Genomic DNA, 21,275 nt, shown 5'->3' on the forward strand with positions numbered 1-21,275 from the left:
CAATTAATATTATTCAACTTTTAACCTTCCGTTATCCTTCGTTCCTTTTCATTCGTAAAATTGTAAAGCTTGATTTTTTCGTTCTTTTCCTCCCCATAGCCGAATTCTGTCTTTAAATAGACGAAAAAAACTGAGTGGGCTTTTGCAATTTATTTCAATTTTGAATGAAGTCCGTTTTCGCTCAGACTCCGATCCCAATTTAACGTTACGGTAACAATTGCCTATCGATTTTCATTAGAAAAAAACAATAGTACCACCGACCTCTACTTATATAAGTACGCTGGACCTGCGAATGCCGACCTTGTTTGCAGACATTTTACTGTCGAAAGATTGGCGCTTATAGCAGCAGTTAACGTCATTATAATCATAATAATATCGCTTATTTTGCTAGATTATGGTACATGCATATTATAATGTTATTATGTAATGGAACTTGGAACTAAATTTTAGTGATGAGGGGTTCCTTTATCACCACTTTAATGCGGAACCCTAATCATAAAAATCACGAGGTTCACAAGAATTTTACTCATAGTAGGCATCATAATATTATGATGTGTACGTATTATATCATTTCGTATGGTATTTGATTAATTTGGTCCGTGACGACCCAAGCCCTTTTCAATTTTGAATGAAATCCAAATTATTCATACACCAGCCATAACTTTCGATAACAATAACTTTTCAAGGAAATCCAATTTCCTTGAAAATATTATTAAACGCCGCTTGCCTTTAACGGGTAATAATAATCAACGGATTTCTAAGAAATTACTGAAAAACATATAGGTATATTACATTAGAGAGTTTAAGTGAGTGGTATATTGCTATTATTATCTTCGCCACGCTCAACGCACAACGGCATTCACAATGCCGTTTGGCGTTAGATGATTTTAACCCCAATTCAATTGGCATAAGACGTTAACCGCTTAAGTGTGGCCACTCAGTGTAACGTGTTGGTTATCGCGACAATTATGGCGTTGTTGGACATTGATGTTAACCGCATTGTAGACGAAACATAATAGAATTATTAGAATAAAATCTTTGCTGGATTTAAGAATAGAAAATATTCTAAAAAATCATAATGCTTCGATATTGAATTAACTGTGGGCGGGTTTTCTGTATGTTATGCTAACCTTGATAGGATTTTCCACGAACGTATTTCCATTAAAAATGAGAAGGTATTATCAATAATTCTAAGTAGGTAATACAACATGAATATAATTTACGAAATCTAGCAGCGCGTTCGTAATAAAAATAACGCAATATTGGCTTTAACATATCCTAATGTTTTAACTATCGTGAGTGATTTGACAAGAAAATTTACATACAAATCTTTGAGCCCCTGTAATTTTAAAACTACATATTTTTAGAAAAATGTAAAACACCACAGACACAGATATTAGTTTTTAGAATATGTCTTTAAAATTTCATGGACTTTGGTTGCTTAATATTCAAATGAAATTGGAACTACGATTGTATGAAGCGAGTGACGGAGAGAGCTCTGTTAAGGCTAACTACACGGGTCTGCCCGCGAAATTCAAATTTAATTTGGTTTTTCGCAATTTGTAAACTAATACGACAAAGTAAGCTTATGGCATTCTAATAGCACCAATGGCAGTATCATCTCCAAAGGTTTATATAAAAAAAATTACTTGAAAGTGTCCAGTTTATGAAATTAGTCAGAGTATCGACTAATTTGTGAGTAACTAACGTCAAAGTCACTATTTTGACTATTTCCTTAAACTGAAGTTTAAGGAATTAGTCAAAATAAGAAGTTCTCTACAATGTTTTCAAAGGTGTGTGAAGTTTGCCAATCCGCGCTTAATCAGCAGGATGGACTACGGCTTAACCCTTTCTCGTTCTGAGATAGGTTCATCATAATGATGATGATCATTTTTCATTTATTCAGATACAAGATGGATACAAGTTAGCCCTTGACTGCAATCTCACCTGGTGATAAGTGAATGTAGTCCAAGATGGAAGCGGGCTAACCTGGAAGGGGTATGGCAGTTTTCATAAAATCCATACTGCTTTGGTTTCTACACGGCATCGTATCGGAACGTTAAATCGCGGCACGGCTTTGCCGGTAGGGTGGTAACTAGCCACGGCCGAAGCCTCCCACCAGGCAAAACAAATTAATACGACACAAACAGCTTGTAATAAATTTTGAAATACAATGGAACATAAACAGACAGACGCTAAAGTGATTTTAAAAGCTTCCGTTTTTCCATTATGCGAAACGAAACCTTAAAAAATAATTCCCACCTATTTTCAGCGTTGGCGTAGAATTACACGGTCATTAGTTTCAAATTCCTGTTGTTTCCATTAACCTGTGATTAATAAAAGGTGGTGGGCGGTTTCCGAAAAGTTTGTTTATGCTATTATTATAGCTAACCAGGCGTTAAGTAAGCAGTGATATAAACACTCACCTCCGTTAAAAATATTATAAATGCGAGTGTGTTTGTTTCTTAAGACTTGCGACTGACGAAGAGTGTCTCTATGAGATTGGTTAGTTCTACATAGCTGCTTTATTGATCAATCGAAAAATAATGTTTTGTAGCAAACCATCGATGGATTAAAAATAAATTTCAAATGAGCTTGATAGCTATCATTTAGTGGTGATCACTGAGTTAGCAAAATAATATGACACCTCAGACAACTAGCTGATGCCCACGACTTCGTCCGCGTGGAATTGTTTTTAAAAATCCCGTGGGAAGTCTTTGATTTTCCGGGATAAAAAGTAGCCTATGTGCTAATCCAGGATATTATCTATCTCCATCCCGAATTTCAGCCAAATCCGTCCAGTACTTTTGCGTGGAGGAGTAACAAACATACACACACAATAGTACACAAACTTTCGCCTTTATAATATTAGTGTGATTATTTAAAAATGGCCCCCGCTATTAGTTTTGGGAACTGATCTCAAGAATCCCACTTATCCCACAGCTCTGATAACTGGAGCATGGAAGCCTTTTATAGATTTTATTTGGTTTAAAAATATAAAATATTTTGTACCACAGTAAGTCTTCCATACTGAACTGCGACGTTCTTCCCCCTAAAAGTGACGAAATAAGTTATTATCTCCCAGCTAATACCGCCTCCCCAAAACATCTTAAGTATTTAATGAGTGCCATCTGGCAAGATAAATAAGATATTAGTCTGTAAAATCTACAACCATAAAGGCCGGTTCACATTATTCGAGCTGCTTGAGTAAGTTTTTTGCAATCTCTACGTTCTGTCGTGCTTACAATAAACTTAGTTTGTACGAGTTCTTGTATTCGAGAAATCATTTCGGGAAAACGGCCGCTAACTTTTGATTACGTTCAAAGACGTTCGTTTTTAATTTTCTGGGATATGTTAGTTATTACGATAAAAAATGACTCGTGAGATACATAAGTGTGATGATGTAGTTATATTTGTATTGTTGCTGTTATAGCTTAGAAAACAGGTTCCTGCAGGGACATAAGACCCTGAGTCAGATAATAAGTTATAGCTTATTAAGCTGATTTTGAATCTACATGTAACTAAATTTTTTTTTCTTACCTTAAAGCTCCATTATAATAATATCATGGCAGATTTATAGCTACTACCATCTAGGCTATGGGCTAGTAAGTAATATTATTCTAGTTTAAACTTACTTAACTTTAAAGTAAACTTAGAAGTCCAAATTATTTATAGTGTTATATAATTAATATTTATCATCATTGATTTACAAACACTATGGGCTACTTCATAAAAATGCATCTAAATGGGCTGTGTTGCACGCTTAATTGCATAGCATAGTGCCAATCGTGGACTGGATTAGTTACTATATATTTGTTAAAGTGTGGTGAAATCAGAATGCTGTTTAAATTACTCTAGCGGAAATAGCTGGGCTTGGACGCTGGTAGGTATGTGAACTGGTCATTATGATCTTAACTTAGGTAGCTGTATATTTTTATTGGAACGATAAAAATCTTATGTAAAATTCATTCCACGCTTCTAGCTATGACCCTAACAGTAACTTCAGGCACGAAACTTCGGGATAGGCTATCAAAAAGTTTTTTGATTACGAAATAGAAGTTGGCCTAAAATTTTATTACGCATCTTCCCCACTTGAAATCTTTTACGTAATCCTAAATTAGAATTTTGAATTTTAATTGGAAAATGAAAATCCAATCAAATCCTATTTTGATTGCGATTAGGTTGTGCAACCTAAATATTAAGGTTCGTTGTTTTATTCCGCAATAAAACAACAAAACTTTTTGTTTCGTCCAGTCCGTCTGTCTGTCTATATGCCTGAATACCGTGTTACAGCCATTCAAAAAACTTTAAGAGATTGAGAAACCTGTTTCAGGTTACCTTGGATACAGCTACCCAGAGGAATATTAAAATTTTGGAAAAAATGCAAGTTTCAGAGTAGGTATCTCCAGAATATGAAAAGTGGGAGTGGAAATTTATGTTTCAGAGGTTGCTACTAGATCTAAATTTTGTTTAACGGCTTCAGAGAACGAAATTCGGATCCAGTGTGTAGTTGGATTTATACAAATAGTACTCACTACGGCTACTTTGGATCGAGAATTCTCGAATTGTGATCGAACGCAGTGCTATAACACCAATTTGTAATCCAAATTCACAATAAACAAATACCTAATTGATTGATTGATTTCTAGACGTGGTGTGCGGGCACAGGCGGGTTTAAATCTATACTAATAAATAAAATTGGAGTGTCTGTCTGTAATTTCGAAATAATACCGACTACCGCATATTAAGGTCATATGGTTATTTGAACGATACTATAACCGAATTACACGTTTTTAAAATTTTTGTCTGTCTGTCTGTCTGTCTGTCTGTCTGTCTGTCTGTCTGTTTGAAAAGGCTAATCTTGGGAACGGCTGAACCGATTTTGACGGGATTTTCACAGACAAGTAGAAAATTGACCAGGGAGTAACATAGGCTACTTTTTTAACCGACTTTCAAAATGGGAGTTGTGTTTTTCTACCTATGTACACCGAAATCTCCGAGATTTCTGAACCGATTTGCGTCATTTCTTTTTTAATCGATAGAGGAACTTCGCGACATTGTTTCATAAAAAATTTGGAGTCCAACTCCTTAATCCTGATGCTGCAGGGGATCTGACCAATCCACGCGGGCGAAGCTGCGGGCATCAGCTAGTTTATACTATGCAGTAGTGTTACTCTTACTGTGATGGTGATATAGTCTTCCAATGGGGTGAGTCATACAATAGATGGGAATTCGAAGCTTAATTTAACTCAATGCCGTGCCTGACAGGTTAGGGGGAGCGTTACAAATGGTTCGAAACTTTGCACCCGAAGACAGTAGCAGCGATTAAGGTTTTGCTCACGTTCAAGTGTAACCTTGGCGCGATCCAAAGGTCATGCTGAAATAGTATTTTAGATATTTAATTTGCATCCGTATTGCTAGAGGTAAGCTTAGACTGTATCTCCACCTAATATATGGTATGATTACAGTCAATCGCATGTCTATTTACCTAGTTCAAAGAAAAAGGTAAGTTAAGGGAGAGTGGTGATCTAGTGGTCTAGTGGTTAAAAAGTCAGCCTTATTTCTATTCAAGAGATCGGCGGTTTGATACCGTACCACTAACTTTTCGGACTTATCTGCGACTTAAGCTAATATTACTTACTTTAACGGTGAAGGAAAATATTGCGAGGAAACCTGCATGCCTGAGATTGGAGAACTCTATTATTGTTCTCAACGGTGTAGAAAGGCTGCCGAAGCGCGCTTGTCTAGCGTGTGGACTAGGTATGGACAACCCTCCTCATTCTGAGTGACGACCCTCGCTCAGTAGTAGGCTGACGATGCGTTGTACATTAGATTACATGGTACATTACATGATTAGGTAAACTACGAAATATGCCTTAAATCATCATGGTCATAGACAATATTATAAAATCACTATCCTACCCATATTATAAATGTGAAAGTGTGTTTTTGTTGGTTTATAGGTTCGTTGGTTTGTCCTTCAATCAAGACACAACGGACTGGAGCAACGGATCGGCGCGATTTTTTACATGGGTATATTTAATGACCTGGAGAGTGACATGACTACTTTTTATCCTGGGAAATTGAAGAGTTTCCACAGGATTTTAAAAACTTGAATCCACGCGGACGGAAAAGGAAATATGACATTATTAGGTTTTTGTATTGTGTAAACACCTTCCGAAAAATAGTGTAACACTAATTTAATTCAACGCCAACCCCCGACAGGGTGAGCTTGATAAATTACAGAGGATTCTGTGACGTCAGGCGGTTACGTCACTTTCAAGGACAATGCGCAATAAACCTCGACACCTCAACGTTGCCCAGGTTAGTAATTTAAAACAGAGCTTTTATCTATACTATATTAAAAAGTATATGATGCGCACGATCAGGTCTGGATTTAGGTGTTGTAAGAATCTCATGGGGTCTCTTTAATTTTCCCGGATAGCACGTAGTTTCTATCACTCTTTAGGTCTCCTTGTTATTGTGAATATATTCATATATACATGAGAGAGGGGAGGGGAGAAAAGAGTAACGGAAATTCAAAGATTTGCAAGCATTACGTTAGAATTTATTAACCGACTTCCAAAAAAGGAGGAGGTTCTCAATTCGTCGGGATCTTTTTTTTTTTTTTATGTATGTTCCCCGATTACTCAAAGACCCCTGGACCGATTTGGAAAATTTTTTTTTGTTTGAAAGGGTATACTGTGCAAATGGTCCCATATAAATTTGGTGAAGATCTGATGAATATCTTCGGAGATGGAGAACAGAACTCCTCAATGGATAAGAGCAAATTGCTCGCGATCACTGTAATAGCTTAGTAAACAGTAGGGTTTTAACTGGGCATAGCATATTATAGTACAGTGGGGCCACTAAAAATTGTGAAATAAAAAATTTTCAAAAGAAAAAATAAAACCGACTTCGAATCGGGCGAGCTTCACTCTTGGATTTCTAATTTTGTTTTAATATGCTCGCTCGACTTCATACCTAGGTACATTACATGTGTAGCTAAACAAAAATTATTTTCTACTTTTTAGTGTTTTTGGTTTTTGAAGTCGGTTTTATTTTTTTCGTTTTACGGTTCCGGACCTGAAGAGTGCCAACGAGACCCTATGTGGTAGAAAGCATCCGCAGTCCGTCCGTCTGCCCGTCATGGCTGTATCTCATGAGCCATAATGGGTGAGAGTTGAAATTTTCACAGTGTGTGTTATGTGTTGATTATTTATTTATTACTGCCGCTAAAACAACTGCCAAGCAAATTCTAAAAATCAAAACGTACATAGGCCTACTTCGTGTATGACTCTTTGGTGTGGGCTTTGAACTTGACTGGTTTTTTTAAATTCAAATATTGAAAGGAAGTTGAAATATTCTAGCTCACTCAATACTCAGGACTTCGTCTGTGGTGGGGTTTGCTGGCGCGCGTGCTGTGCCTTTTTGGAGTGTTTTTTTTTGTTAGAAGTGGCCGGTTTTTGTGTTCTGCTGGTGTTTATTGATGGTGGATCTGACTGGGAAGCGCTCTAAAGGGGCGCCGCGTGTATGTTGGTGGGCGCCGGCACAGACAAAGTCCATACTTATACACATAGTTTCCCTAACTTGTAATTAACTACAAACTTGACATTGGCTAATCAGTGTAAAGCCAGACGAGAGAGAAAAAAAACAGCACGAGAAAGATGTGTCAAATTAACTACTGCTCGGGCTGCCACACAACTTATTCAAATACGCTGAAGTGTATGAATTCACAGACAGCCTGAATACAAAGCTAAGCTCCATGTATAAATTACATAGAACTGTGTACAACTACGAGTTTTCAAAGTTCAAAGTTAAACATAGAATAAATGACTGTACCGTAGTACACTTTGTATTTACTTAGCATCTCATTGCCCGTCAAAGGATTTCAACGAGTGATTTTAAAAGACATGGAAATGGCTCATAGCGATACTGAAAATCTGATTGCTTTTAGGAACATTCTCATTAATATATAGTCCGTACAAAATAACTTCTAACGCGTCATTTTAACTCTATGGGTCAACTGTCATGTCAAAAATATAGCTGATGTTTAAAATGAGGACTAAAATCGTACTTTTAACGTGATATTTGACACATAAAGTTTTTTTTCATGGCGGCCATTTTGAATTTATTATTATTTGTTGTTATAACGGCAACGGTTGTTGGTGGTGTGGAAATGAGTTAACTGGCCAAAACTATTGTTGGAGTAGACTTTTAGGCGCTCGTAATAATAAAACTATTAGTTCTACAAAAAAAATGACTACACAAATTGTAGAAAATTGTCTCTCGTTTAATTTATTACGTAACTTTTTTTCTTGGTATAATGAATCGGAAAGAAGTTATCGTCTAAAAACTGTTTTTGGGCACCATTTTTTCAAGATGGCGGTGCGAGCGGCAAAGATATGAGGTGGCAAAATAAACATTCGGAAAGAGCATGTCGAAATATATAAAATCAATAATTTTCAAAACTCCTGGAAAACTTTCCAGGTAAAACTACCAAATGACTATACTACAACAAGTTCAGTTTTCATACAACGAAAACTTATTGAAAAATCGTATAACAATGTGAAGGATTTTAAAACATAAGAAAGCTTGGGAATAAATTATTGGCTTAAGAGTTTTGATAGTTCTAATAAGTTTAAGTGATATTGTAAGATGGTGATACTCAAAAAGAATACGGAATAAGTATAGAACATAGCGTAAATTATTCTTATCATGTAAAAGCAGGGCATATATTTTTTATTAATAGAAAGCGATAATTATACAGAATGCATTAAAAAATGTTATGATTCGGTTTCAGTTTAAAGACGTCATTTATTTCTCGAAATAAAATACTTAATTTAAAAAAATGTTATAATTACTTTTTCTATGCCGTATTTATAGAGCTTTTATATACACACATACATCAAAGATTCGTAGCATCTCTTAGACCCTCATTAAATATGTTACGTATATTCAGTTTTATTTATATTTTCAAGTTTTAGAGCTCATTTTAAAATGTTTATGCAAAATAAGGGCTGCTATATATTTTTTACGATTGGTATTTTACGTGAAAAAAATACGACTTTGCGGCAGTTTAATGTACGTACTTATCTCTTTTATTCGTTTATTTTATTATTTATAAATTACAATAAATATTATGGGTTTTGCCGACTTGAAATAAAATGAACTGAATTCGAAACGATATAAATTTATTTATTTCATGTAGTAGGTACAGTCTGTGTCACTTATTATATTTCAAGACTCTACCAGATGTTCGGAAAGCAGATTCTACTGAAACGAGCCTGCAAGAAACTCGGCAGTTGCTCCTTTTTTAAAAAAAATGTTAGATTACGTAAATATGCAATAGATAAACTATATACCTTGTGGGCTGCTGAATGCAAAGCCGACGGTTTCCATGCAACCTCGTTATTAGAACATTCGTCAATTGTACTAAACTGCGGCTTAGCAAAATGTTGTTTAGCACTTGTGTTTGTTTATGCAATGGCGAATCTGAGAACTCTTTTGGAATCATGTTATAAAAGCGTATACTCCAAGAAAGATTTCTGCACTTTACGTAGACGATATAACGCTGTCGTTTCTTAATTTATATTTTGAACCCCCGACCCAAAAAGAAGGGTGTTATAAGTTTGACGTGTGTATCTGTGTATCTGTTTATCTGTGTATCTGTCTATAGCATCGTAGCTCCTAAACTAATGAACCGATTTTAGTTTAGTTTTTTTGTTTGAAAGGTGGCTTGATCGAAAGTGTTCTTAGCTATAATTCAAGAAAATCGGTTCATCTGTGTGAAAGTTATCCGCTCTTTTCTAGTTACTGTAACCCTCACTTGTCGGGGGTGTTATAAATTTTTAATTTCCACTTGTATAATATTATGCTCACAAATTGTGAATAGCTACTTTATCTTTCCACCAGACTCTAGAGACTAATCCATAAAAATTGAGTAAAGACTCACCTCTCACGAGCGTCAGTATCCCAACCGGCATCACCAACATTGCGACCAGCAGATCAGTAATAGCCAATGACATCAGGAAATAGTTCGTAACATTCTGGAGCCTTCTCTCCAAGTATATCGCAAGACACACCAGCACATTGCCTGCAGCTGTACACACAACCAATACTATCGCTATAAGTGCCCACCAATTATGAACTAACACCTTCTCCACTCCCCCAGTCCGGTTCCCATCTGTTACATTAAAAAGATCACCAAAATCCTTCGTGCTGTTTTCATCCCAATTATAATCGATTTCAGTGAATAAAGCGCTGAAATCCTGCTCATTCATTGTTAGAAGTTTTAAAAAGCTTCTCAGTTTTCATTTTTGTTTGGGCGCATTTCATCTTATTTCGTAAATATGGTAGATTCTGTTAGGAGGGTCCATTTTGTTGTCCATTTTCAATTCTGCGTTCCGCTTTCAGACATCTGTAACAAACAATGGAGCAATTTTGAGCTTTGTTCAATTCTTTTAAACAATTTTCTTCAACACTTTGTCAAGAACTTGAGGAATTACTACAAGATTTTCTCAAAGTCTTCTAGTGTTGGTTTTATTTCATTAAAATTGCTCATCGAGATAGGTCTGCTAATTTAGTGTTTAATTCAATTTCAGTACAAGTACCTTTCTCATCTAACAAATTGAATTTAAATTCTGTTACCTAAAAATATTTTCAATCTTGACTTTATTAGAAGTTAAATTCTAAAATATCATAGTCTGGAGGGATCTTATTACAAAAATAGTAAATTAAGTAGATATAAAGTAATATTTTGTTTTTAGAAATGAAAAATTGTTATTAAAATAGAAATGTTTAAAGTGTTGTTTACTCATAATGTGTATGTAAAACTGGTTTCTTCGCAAATATAAAAACGAATCGAAATATTATATTGTACACAGTTGAATTCAACGCAATATAAATTCAAATGGATGCTACCACAAATTGGATTTACGTTGAAATCCAATCTCGATATAATAACTGGTATCATTCCAAACTCGTAACAACGATAACTATGGATAAATTTTAACTTATTTTGGAATGTTTCGGCTAATTGCCACTAGGGTCTATATTAGTTAAGGGGTTACTGCTTTGACAGAATGACCATGAACAGCTTTGTAGGAAGCAAAGCTAAGGTAGAAACCGATAAAAGGTGCCGTACCTCTTCTAAGTTAACCCGCTACCATCTTAGACTGGATCGTCACTTATTATCACATGTGAAATTGCAGTCAGGACTAATTTGCCATTGTGTCAAAAATGTAATTTACAAGAAGTTCCAAAGTACTTTTACAAAATGACGCAAGTTTGTAACGCGAGTGTTTGACTAAAGTTAGCGGTAAAAGGAAACGGAGCATTTTAAAAGTCAAAGCGAATGTAAAAGTTGTAAAATTTGTTGGAAACTGGCGTTTTACAAATAATATCGAGAATAAAATTCCGATTTCAAAGCTCTTATAAGTTTTAGGTATATGGATCAAGGAATCTAGTTTAGAGAAGATTCCAATCGTGAATAGAATTAATTTTCTTTTTTATTCGAAGACGCAGGAGAAGTCTAGTTAGTATATTGCAACTCATCACCGGCTCACTACTGAGGACGGATCTGTGATCTCAGAATGAGTAGTCCGCCGCAGTGGCCAAAAGCGGATCGGTAGACTACACACAACTTTCACAGCATTATGGGGAACTCTAGGCATGCAGGTTTCCTCGTTATGTTTTCCTTCACTGTTAAAACAAGTGATATTTTACGAATCTTAAATACTGGGACATTACTATTTAACCCCCAACCCAAAAAGAGGGATGTTGTAAGTTTGACATGTGTATCTGTGTATCTGTTTTTGGCATCGAAGCTCCTAAACTAATGAGCCGATTTTAATTTAGTTTTTTTATTTGAAAAATCGAGCTTGATCGAGAGTGTTCTTAGTTATAATCCAAGAAAATCGGTTCAGCCGTTTGAAAGTTATCAGCTCTTTTCTGGTTACTGTAACCTTCACTTGTCGGGGGTGTTATAAATTTTTAATTTACACTAGTAGATTATGTATCAAATATTTAAGTTACTATACACATATACGTTGTACAATCTATAGGTTGAGAATTAATGTTATTTAATTGATTCAATAAATTATACACAAGCCAAACTTAATCCCTTTAACTACAAGGGATTTTTCTTTTACGATTACAGCGATAGCAGACCGTTCCGGAAATGACTGTCGTAAATTATTGGTGGACGTCCAAACTGGGAGCGACAGAAGAGCGAGGACAAAAGGAATGTACGGACCCAATTATTTATACACTTCAATTAGATTAGAGAGAGCTTATACGCAAATGCTACTAAGGAAATGGAGGATTTATTAATAACTAGAGGATGCCCGCGACTTCGTCTGCGTGGATTTAGGTTTTTTAAGATCCCGTGGTAACTGTTTGATTTTCCGGGATAAGAAGTTGCCTATATCAATAACAGGGACGCAAGCTACCTCGGTACCTTTCAAACAAATCGGTTATGCAGATGAGTTTTTGGGAATCCCGTTGGAACTCTTTGATTTTCCTGGATAAAAAGTAGCATATGTCCGCCCCCGGGATATAAGCTAACCCTGTACCAAACGTCAGAATCGGTTAAACTGTTGGGTCGTGAAAAGGTAGCAGACAGTCAGACACACTTTCGCATTTATATATTTGTAAGTATGGAGTATGGATAATATAAAAATCTTCAAAACTAAATAATACTTAACTCTGTCCAATCTAAATATATAAAAGGAAAAAGTGGCTGACTGAATGACTGGCTGACTGACTGACTGACTGACTTATATCTATCAAAGCGTAGCACAAACTTCTGGACGGTTAGAGTTGAAATTTGGCATGCAGATATGACACAAACATCAGCTAAGAAAGAATTTTTGGAAATTTTACCCCTAAAGTGGTAAAATAGAGGTTCGAAACTTTGAAACTTACAAACCAATTAAACTCTAAAATGACTCATTTATTTTATCTGCCGTAATTTCAAAGAAGTTTTACTTTTATCACAACAACCATGCGGAAATTTCATAAGTTATTTTTTCAAAACAAAAAAACTTACGTAGAGCTTGACGTGCATATATTAACAGGGCTCTCTCCGTCACTCGTTTCATACAATCGTAGTTCCAATTTCATTTGAATATCAAGCAACCAAAGTCCATGAAATTTAGATTTTTCTAAAAATATGTAGTTTTAAAATTACAGGGGCTCAAAGATTTGTATGAAAATTTTTTAAGACCGCGTAACTTTGAAACCGTATATTTTAACAGAAATCTGGAAAACTACAGACATAGATATTAGTTTCTAGAATATGTCTGCAAAATTTCATGGACTTTGGTTGCTTAATATTCAAATGAAATTGGAACTGCGATTGTATGAAGCGAGTGACGGAGAGAGCCCTGTTAAGTATGATATTTCTAATCTGAGACTGAGATCATAAAAACTTCCAGGAAATGACTCTCATAAATTATTAGGAACATGCGAAAGTCGTAAGAAGATGGGGCGATATTTTACGACCTTTATGATTAAGTACGGAACTTCCACTTAATAATTATTATCTACGGTTTAAAATTCTTATGTTACTGACAATGCATATTCTAAAATCAATGATACTTAGCAAGGTCAAATTTATTAATTAGAATTCCTTAGCACAGATTTTTTTAATTCTATGACACATTATTATAATGTGAAACAGTGGGTTTAAATAAAAAGAACAAATCAGTATAATCGCACTAATTTATCTTATCACTTCACTCAACACACTAATAATTACTCTCATTTATTTGTTACTAATTATACAATTTACACTTATTTACACAAACCGGCAGCAAATGTGTCATGAAAAAAATACATTTAGACTTAATTTTGACTAAATGTATTTTTTTTTTCAATGTAATTTTGTTAATTTAAATTAAAGTTATTATTTTTGCAATCTGTCTATGGCAGTAGGTTGTGTTCGGGTCTAACTATTGTATATCTGTTATTTACTCACAATTTAGCAAAATAAATATGATTATTAACTCCGATTTCAATAGCGGGCTAGTAAGGGGTATAGCAGTAATCTCTCTTCATAGTCATACTCCTCATTGCTGAGAGTCGTGGCTCTTTTCAATTAATCACGTAATGGTATAGGAGTTCTCTTGGTATAATGGGTTGGGTTCTTAGATCCGTCCGCCTGGTACCTACAACTCGACTAAAAGAACGAGATCTCAGGTTTTTACAGTTACTTTCAGATTCGTAGCCATAGTATACTAACTAATCTGACAATAAAATATCTGCAGCTCTAGCACAATTAGTATGACACATCTCTCGCGGCATTTGCAACACTTTTCAATGAAAAATTTGCGATGACGCTGATTCACTCGATTGATTTCACTTATTGCAATGGCTGCTGAATTCTGTAATTTATCGGTTCTTATTTTATCATACTCGTGTCTAGAACACAGACACCTAAAAGAAAGTCAAGTTGAAAGAAGGAAAGAAAGAAAATTAGTTTATTCATCTTGTGTGTGCATCAACAAGTATAGACAAACTTAGGTTAGTAATGGGTTAGTAGTAGATTGGCCGTAAACATATCTACAGAGTATTCCATTCTTAGATAACAGTTAATCTATTTCCCGAATAGTTACAGTAAACGTGTATTCTTAAACCTTTTAAACCGTAATGGATTTTCTCTCCACGATTAGCATCCGATAATAGGGCGTTCAGGAAATGACCGCGGTAAATTATTTGGGAGTTTCCACCACTAACATGCAAACGTCGGAAGAAGAGCGGGAACTAGGGAAAATAGACACGATACATTATGTATGCTCATGTAATTATTTGTATTGAAACATGTGAATAATATAGTAAATTATTTTCATTGCGGCTCAGCGTTTTGTAGACTAGACTAGATTGTCAACTAATAGCTAATAAAACCACAGCACGGTCTTGCTCTGCATGAATCCAGTGGTTCCCTGCGATTCGTTTGATGTCGTCTGTCTACCTATTGGAAGGATCTTCCAACGCTGCACTTTCCGGTAGGTGGTCACCATTCCAGCACCTTGGACCCCAAAACCTATCGATTTTTCGAACTATGTGCCACTTCAGCTTCCCAATCCGCTAGGCTATGTCGGTTACTATAATATATTTCTCGCACGGATCTCCGCGTTTCTAATTTGATCACGTAGAGAAACACTAAGCATAGCTCTCTCTATATCTCATAACATGTGAATATAAAAAAATATTTTCATAGTAACTTACAAAGGACCTAAGGTCAAAAACTAGCTGTTTTGCAAAGTACCAGTTTTGCAAATCGCTTTGAACGTGTCTGTTTTTAACCCCCGATCCAAAAAGAGGGGTGTTATAAGTTTGACGTGTGTATCTGTGCATCTGTGCCTATGGCATCGTAGCTCCTAAACTAATGAACCGATTTTAATTTAGTTTTTTTTTTGTTTAAAAGGTGGCTTGATCGAAAGTGTTCTTAGCTATTAATCCAAGAAAATCGGTTCAGCCGTTTAAAAGTTATCAGCTCTTTTCTACTTACTGTAACCTTCACTTGTCCGGAGTGCTATAAATTTTTAATTTACACTTGTTTGACTACGTACAAGTGTAACTTGATTCCTTGTGGTACGACTGGGAATGATACGGAAATATTATGTGCACTTATTTTACTTTAAAAATAACAAAGCTGTTCAAACAATAACAATACTTTTTTTTACACAATTTAACAGCTTTTCTTTTCTCTGATTCACCAATTCTGAGAAATAACCTACAAAATAAAGTACTCGTCGAATTAATTCACAATGATGAATGAAACCATAATAAAATTAAAATGCATTCGCAGAAGCTTCCACAAAGTTACACGTAGTAAATTATTATTAAAAATAGCCAGAATTTTTCATTACAATCACGCGACTTTGCACAGCTTTCATTATGAATCATTTCTGTGATAACTATGCTTTTTTATTTCTGAATTGTATTTATGATGCTTTAAAAGTAATAGTAGATACCTAGCTACTGTGAAAGATTCCGATACGAAGATTGCTGATGTGAATGAAGGTTTAATAAGGTGAAAAAAAAAAAACAGAACAACAGCTGCATAAGTCACGTAAGGGAAAGTATGTCTTTCTGTTTGTTACTTTTTAACGGGGCATCTGCTTAATCGATTTAGACGAAAAGTACAAAGATAGCTTGCATCCCGAGTAGTTTTTTTTTTATCCTAAGGTAGGACGGGAGTTTTCTAAGTTCACACTAAAAATATGTAGTTTAAAAATTACAGGGGCTCAAAGATTTGTATGTAAATTTTTAAGACCGCGTAACTTTGAAACTGAATATTTTAACAGAAATCTGGAAAACCACAGACATAGATACTAGTTTCTAGAATATGTCTGCAAAATTTCATGGACTTTGGTTGCTTAATATTCAAATGAAATTGGAACTACGATTGTATGAAACGAGTGACGGAGAGAGCCCTCTTAACAAAAACAAGTAAGTATGTAAGGTATAATATCAAACCATTATATCACCGGATTATGAACTTACTTCGAAGTTCGTGTTTAATTTAGCAGGCGTAGCCTTCAATTAGGGCGGAGCCACACTAAACTGCTACCCAGAAACCGTATTTTAGCTCCTGGAAAGGCTTCTTAATAATTCTGCTTTTATTCAATGCATATTAATGTAACTAGTGATTGACGCTGGTTTTGCATGTTTTATGCTATGAATTATAATAACCCATTTTCTATTTATTATTATAAACATCTTAATGCTTTCCTCTCTCTGTGTATTTTTTATCTCATTCCTGAGGATTGTGACCTCTTTCTATCAATCACGTTCCTAATGTTCTCTTTGGATAATAATGCTCCCAGATTTAACATGAATAAGGAATTTCGACTCTTACCGGCTCTTAATCATTATTGTCAGATGTTAGTGAAGACAGGACTGAGAGTTAAATATGCTCTTAAAGGCAAGAAGACACGAAACATACAAATTCAGACCATCAAAGTTGGTCACCATCCAATTACTGACTTCGGCCAACGTTACTTAGCGCGCAACTAACTGACAAACACTCTCTCAATTAGGTTAGGTCCTAGGTTATTTTTAATCCCGTGGGTACACTTTGATTATCTGGGACTAAATTAGCCTAAGTCCCCGTACAAATTATCTCTATGCCCATTAAAATCGGATAAACAGATGGGCGGTGAAAAGTTAGCAAACAGACATACTTTCGAATTTATAATATCAGTAAGGAAGTATGGACTTTAAAAATTACTGTACGAACCGACTACTTAAATAAGTTTGCTAGCAAGTGGGCACTTGTAAATTCATAAATTCAAATCGAGAATTTCATTTTCCGAACTTACCTAATCTATTCACGGGATTTCCCTGCACGCGATATTTATAGCGTTTAATAGGTGGCTATTGTGTAAGACACGCGATGTTAGTCTTGTAATCAAGATTTTTTGACACTGAGGTCGTTTATATTTGCATTTGCATATTATCATAGTTCATAATCATTTTATGAATGAAATGGCTCCTAAAGGTAATCACATACCTCGAGCCTTCAGTCTACCCGTAAGAAGAGTTAAGTTGAAATTTATAGAGCACACTTTGACTTTGCTCGCACTTAAGACGCTGTTAAAACGAGACAGCGTTATACCGCTGGCATAAATCTGTCTCGTTTTAACTGAAACTTAAGTCGAAGCAAAGTCAAAGTGCGCTCTCTATAGATTTCCGCCTTAAAGTCGCAAGAAGTACCAAAGCTGTATAATCGGGAATTCTTTGGTTGACATGGTATTGTCGGCTTATGCGCACTCCAGGATTTCCCAAACAGATCAATGAACTAAGAAACTACTACACTTTACTAATTTTATAAATGTAAAAGTGTGTTTATTTATATGTTTTTCCTTCGATAACGCTGGAACGCTTGATCGACGTGATTTTTTTGTGTGAAAATCTTTAAAACTTGAAAAGAGATATATTTTGATTTTGTCCTGGATTATTAAGAGTTCTCACGGGATTCTTTAAAAAAAACCCTAAATCCACCCTACGAAGTCGTGGGCATCATTAAGTATTCAGATAAAAGCAACGAAAAGCCGACCATTAATGTAATACTGTGGTACTTAGGTATACATCGAAATGATCGCCTAATTTGTGCCTCCCCATAGCTCACCATCAATCTTACCATCAAAGCGCCGTCTACAGTAAATCAGGCGCAGAACAACAAAACCGCACCGTCCGTTAACTTCATAAAGAAACTTCCGCTCAATCGCCCGTCAATCGGAAAACGCGAAGAAAATGTAACGAGAAAATCACAATGAAAGCTAAAGTTGCAATATTCCGGCCTAAATTGGTGTATTATGAGTATATTATTGATGTTTATGAGCATGTTGTAAATGATTACTTTTAGGGTTTCGTATCCGAAGCCGCTTCGGCACCCTTCGGGTATTAGTAAGCCTCTGCTGTCCGTCCGTCCATCCGTCCGCCCGTCTGTCTGTCAGCAGGCTGTAACTCGTGAACCATAATAGGTGGATAAACTTTGCACAGAATGTGTATTTCTGTAGGCGCTATAACAACGAATAATGAACATTTCAAAATGTGTTATTTCTTCATTTGAGCGGTTTTTTAGATATAATAATATATAGTCAATCTAATACAAAATACCAAATCGTATATTCCATACTCTATTTTCTAACTTTGTAAAGAAACTTCCAATCGATTGCACGCCAATCGAAACGATTCGAAATAACTCTACAGAAAACGTAATTACGGAAGTAAAATTTTCCAAGCTTTATTGGTTTAACATTTGCAGGAGGAAAGAGAGCTCTTGAATCCACACTACTTAATAACAATAGGTCTGGAAATAGACTTTTCCTATTTTAAGATTTCTAAGAATAAAGTTCAATCTCATTAACGTTCATTATTGTATACGAACTATTATTATTGTACATAATATTATGAAAATGTTTGATATAATTACGGATTTTACTTAAATATTACCGGTGATAGTTTCTAACTTAATTTACTGTACTTAACTTAATAAACGTAACTTTGATCTCTAACTTTTCAGAATTTTGTCACTAATAAAAGTTTTTTACTTGGTCTTGGTTAAAAATCGTAATTTTTTGGTTAAAAAAGTTACTGTTACAGTTAAAATTTTACTGTTAAAACAGTTTACTGTAAAAATAAAAAATAAAAACTCACTCGCTGTGCTTAAGTTTTATTTTCCGTTCACACTATTAGTAAGCACTCACGCTGTTTGGTATTAAATTCTATGTTACTATCAAACAGAGAGAATAAATTTTACTGACCAGAAACTCAGTGAAGTCGGGCCATAAATTGTTTTTCCATGAAAAGGTTGGGGAATTCAGCTGAAAATGATCCCAGGCATGCCATTGGACAGTACCTATCAAATTCAAATTCAAATTCAAAATGTTTTTATTCAATTAGACTTTTACAAGTTCTTTCGAATCGTCAAAAGCATCTACCACTGGTTCGGAATGCCTTTCCTACCGAGAAGAACCAGCAAGAAACTCGGCGGTTGCTCTTTTCAAAGATTTGATATACAATATTATGCCATGTATAAAAGCAATTGAAGTCCTGCGCATTGCTGGAGCGAATCGAAGTTCAAATCCACGCTTTTTTATCATTTACATAATCTTCGATAGTATAATATGCTTTTCTCAAGAGCATATTTTTAATAGATTTTTTGAACCTGTGTAAAGGCAAGTCCAAAATTGACTGAGGAATTTTGTTATAGAAGATTATACCCATTCCCACAAATGACTTTTGGACCTTCCTGAGACGGAGCGTAGGAGTCGCAAGCCTGTTACGGTGTCTAGTCAGCCTGTTGTGTAGATCGCCAACCTTCTTGTAACTAAGAATATTTTGTCTTACAAAAATTATGTTGTTTATTATCTAAATAAATTTTGAGGATCAGGATCAGTAATAAATTGATATTGTAGTTAAAATAAAACTGTTTACTTTTCTTTTTATTTGAATATTTTTAGTAATTTAAGAAATAATTGTTAAAATGAGAACGTGGCTGTGAACAAAGTTATTGAACATGATGTTGAAAGTTAACATTAACAATGTGAGAGCGGTACTCGGGACACTAGTCGAATTTGCGGTCAGATAGCTAGAGACCTCTAAGAGCTCAGAGCACGTTTACTGCAGAGAAATCTATCGCTTAATTTTTTATTACAAGACAAAACCAAAGCACTTCGAGTATTCCAGCTGGAATTTCGAATTGTGGTATCGAATATACCTATACCTACTATCAAATAATTTGAACCTTTGTTAGACAAGAACATAGTGTAATTTAGAGACCTATTGAGTATAAAGTGAACTGCATCGACCTTTGGGGGACTAAAGTGCTGGGTAGGAAAAATTATGGTGATATTCTTTACGAAAAACTAAGGTGAATTTTACCATTTATTTGTCCTACGATATTATCGTTACAAAGTTGATAGTGAGCATATGTCTGTAGAAGTCCAAATAAAGATAGATAGATAGATAAAAAACTTTATTTTACACAAAATATGAAATAACCAAGACAAAACTAAAAACAATTGTATGCAAAGGCGGCCTTATAAGTAACCGCGCGAGTCGAAGCGGTACAGGTCGGGTGCTGGGTGGCTTTAACGAGCTATGACCTTTTAAATCCTTTCTATTTAACGAAATCTAAAAATACGGAGGTATTTTTAATTATCTTTTCTAAGAACTCACGCTGCTATTCCTCTTTCTCCTCTTGCTTAGTTTGTGCTAGGAAAGGCATGACAATTATAGTGCAGCGGGTGGGATTTGAACCGGGTTTTAGTCCGCTAACTGTCAGCTATTTTAGGCTTCGAAGGAAAGTGGTTTTATTGTTACTAGTTAATACTTACACAAGCTTCAATTACATTCTTGTGTCAACGTCGCCTTACTATAGCAGATATTCGAAAACAGGACCATCAGGTGAAATTGCTCAGTCTACAACACCGTCATATATTGATGTTTTGCAGAGTGTGCTCAAGAACTCCACATTTTGTCCCTCCTTCATCATTCTACCCCAAAACAACGACAAATCATGAGCTATGACATCATAATATGGTCGACATTGAATCTATTCACACGAAACATTTTTGCTCAAGGTTTCTGATACAAACCTGGCCGTTTGAAAGCCGTGTTTCCTGCCACATGTAACTTGGGTACCTTCAATGGAAGGGTGGATAAGCATCTTCTAGGCAAGCGCGCTCCTACTTAGATCTCACTAGCTGACGCCCGCGAATTCGTCCACGTGGATTTAGGTTTTTCGAAATCCCGAGGGA

The 21,275-nt window shown here is 35.3% G+C and overlaps 1 protein-coding gene across 3 annotated transcripts in view; it reads right to left on the reverse strand.

Moving 5' to 3' along the window:
* LOC123864644 (5-hydroxytryptamine receptor 2C) overlaps positions 1-21,275 on the reverse strand; it is a 114,990-nt gene that overhangs the window by 39,903 nt on the left and 53,812 nt on the right. For all 3 annotated transcript variants that reach the window (XM_045905249.1, XM_045905247.1, XM_045905250.1), the window contains exon 2: positions 9,956-10,420. In XM_045905249.1, coding sequence (XP_045761205.1) covers positions 9,956-10,283 — 328 coding nt within the window. In that variant the 5' untranslated portion in view covers positions 10,284-10,420. The remainder of the gene's footprint in view (positions 1-9,955; positions 10,421-21,275) is intronic.

This window comes from Maniola jurtina, chromosome 4 (genome assembly GCF_905333055.1).
Source record: "Maniola jurtina chromosome 4, ilManJurt1.1, whole genome shotgun sequence".
NCBI lineage: Eukaryota > Metazoa > Arthropoda > Insecta > Lepidoptera > Nymphalidae > Maniola > Maniola jurtina.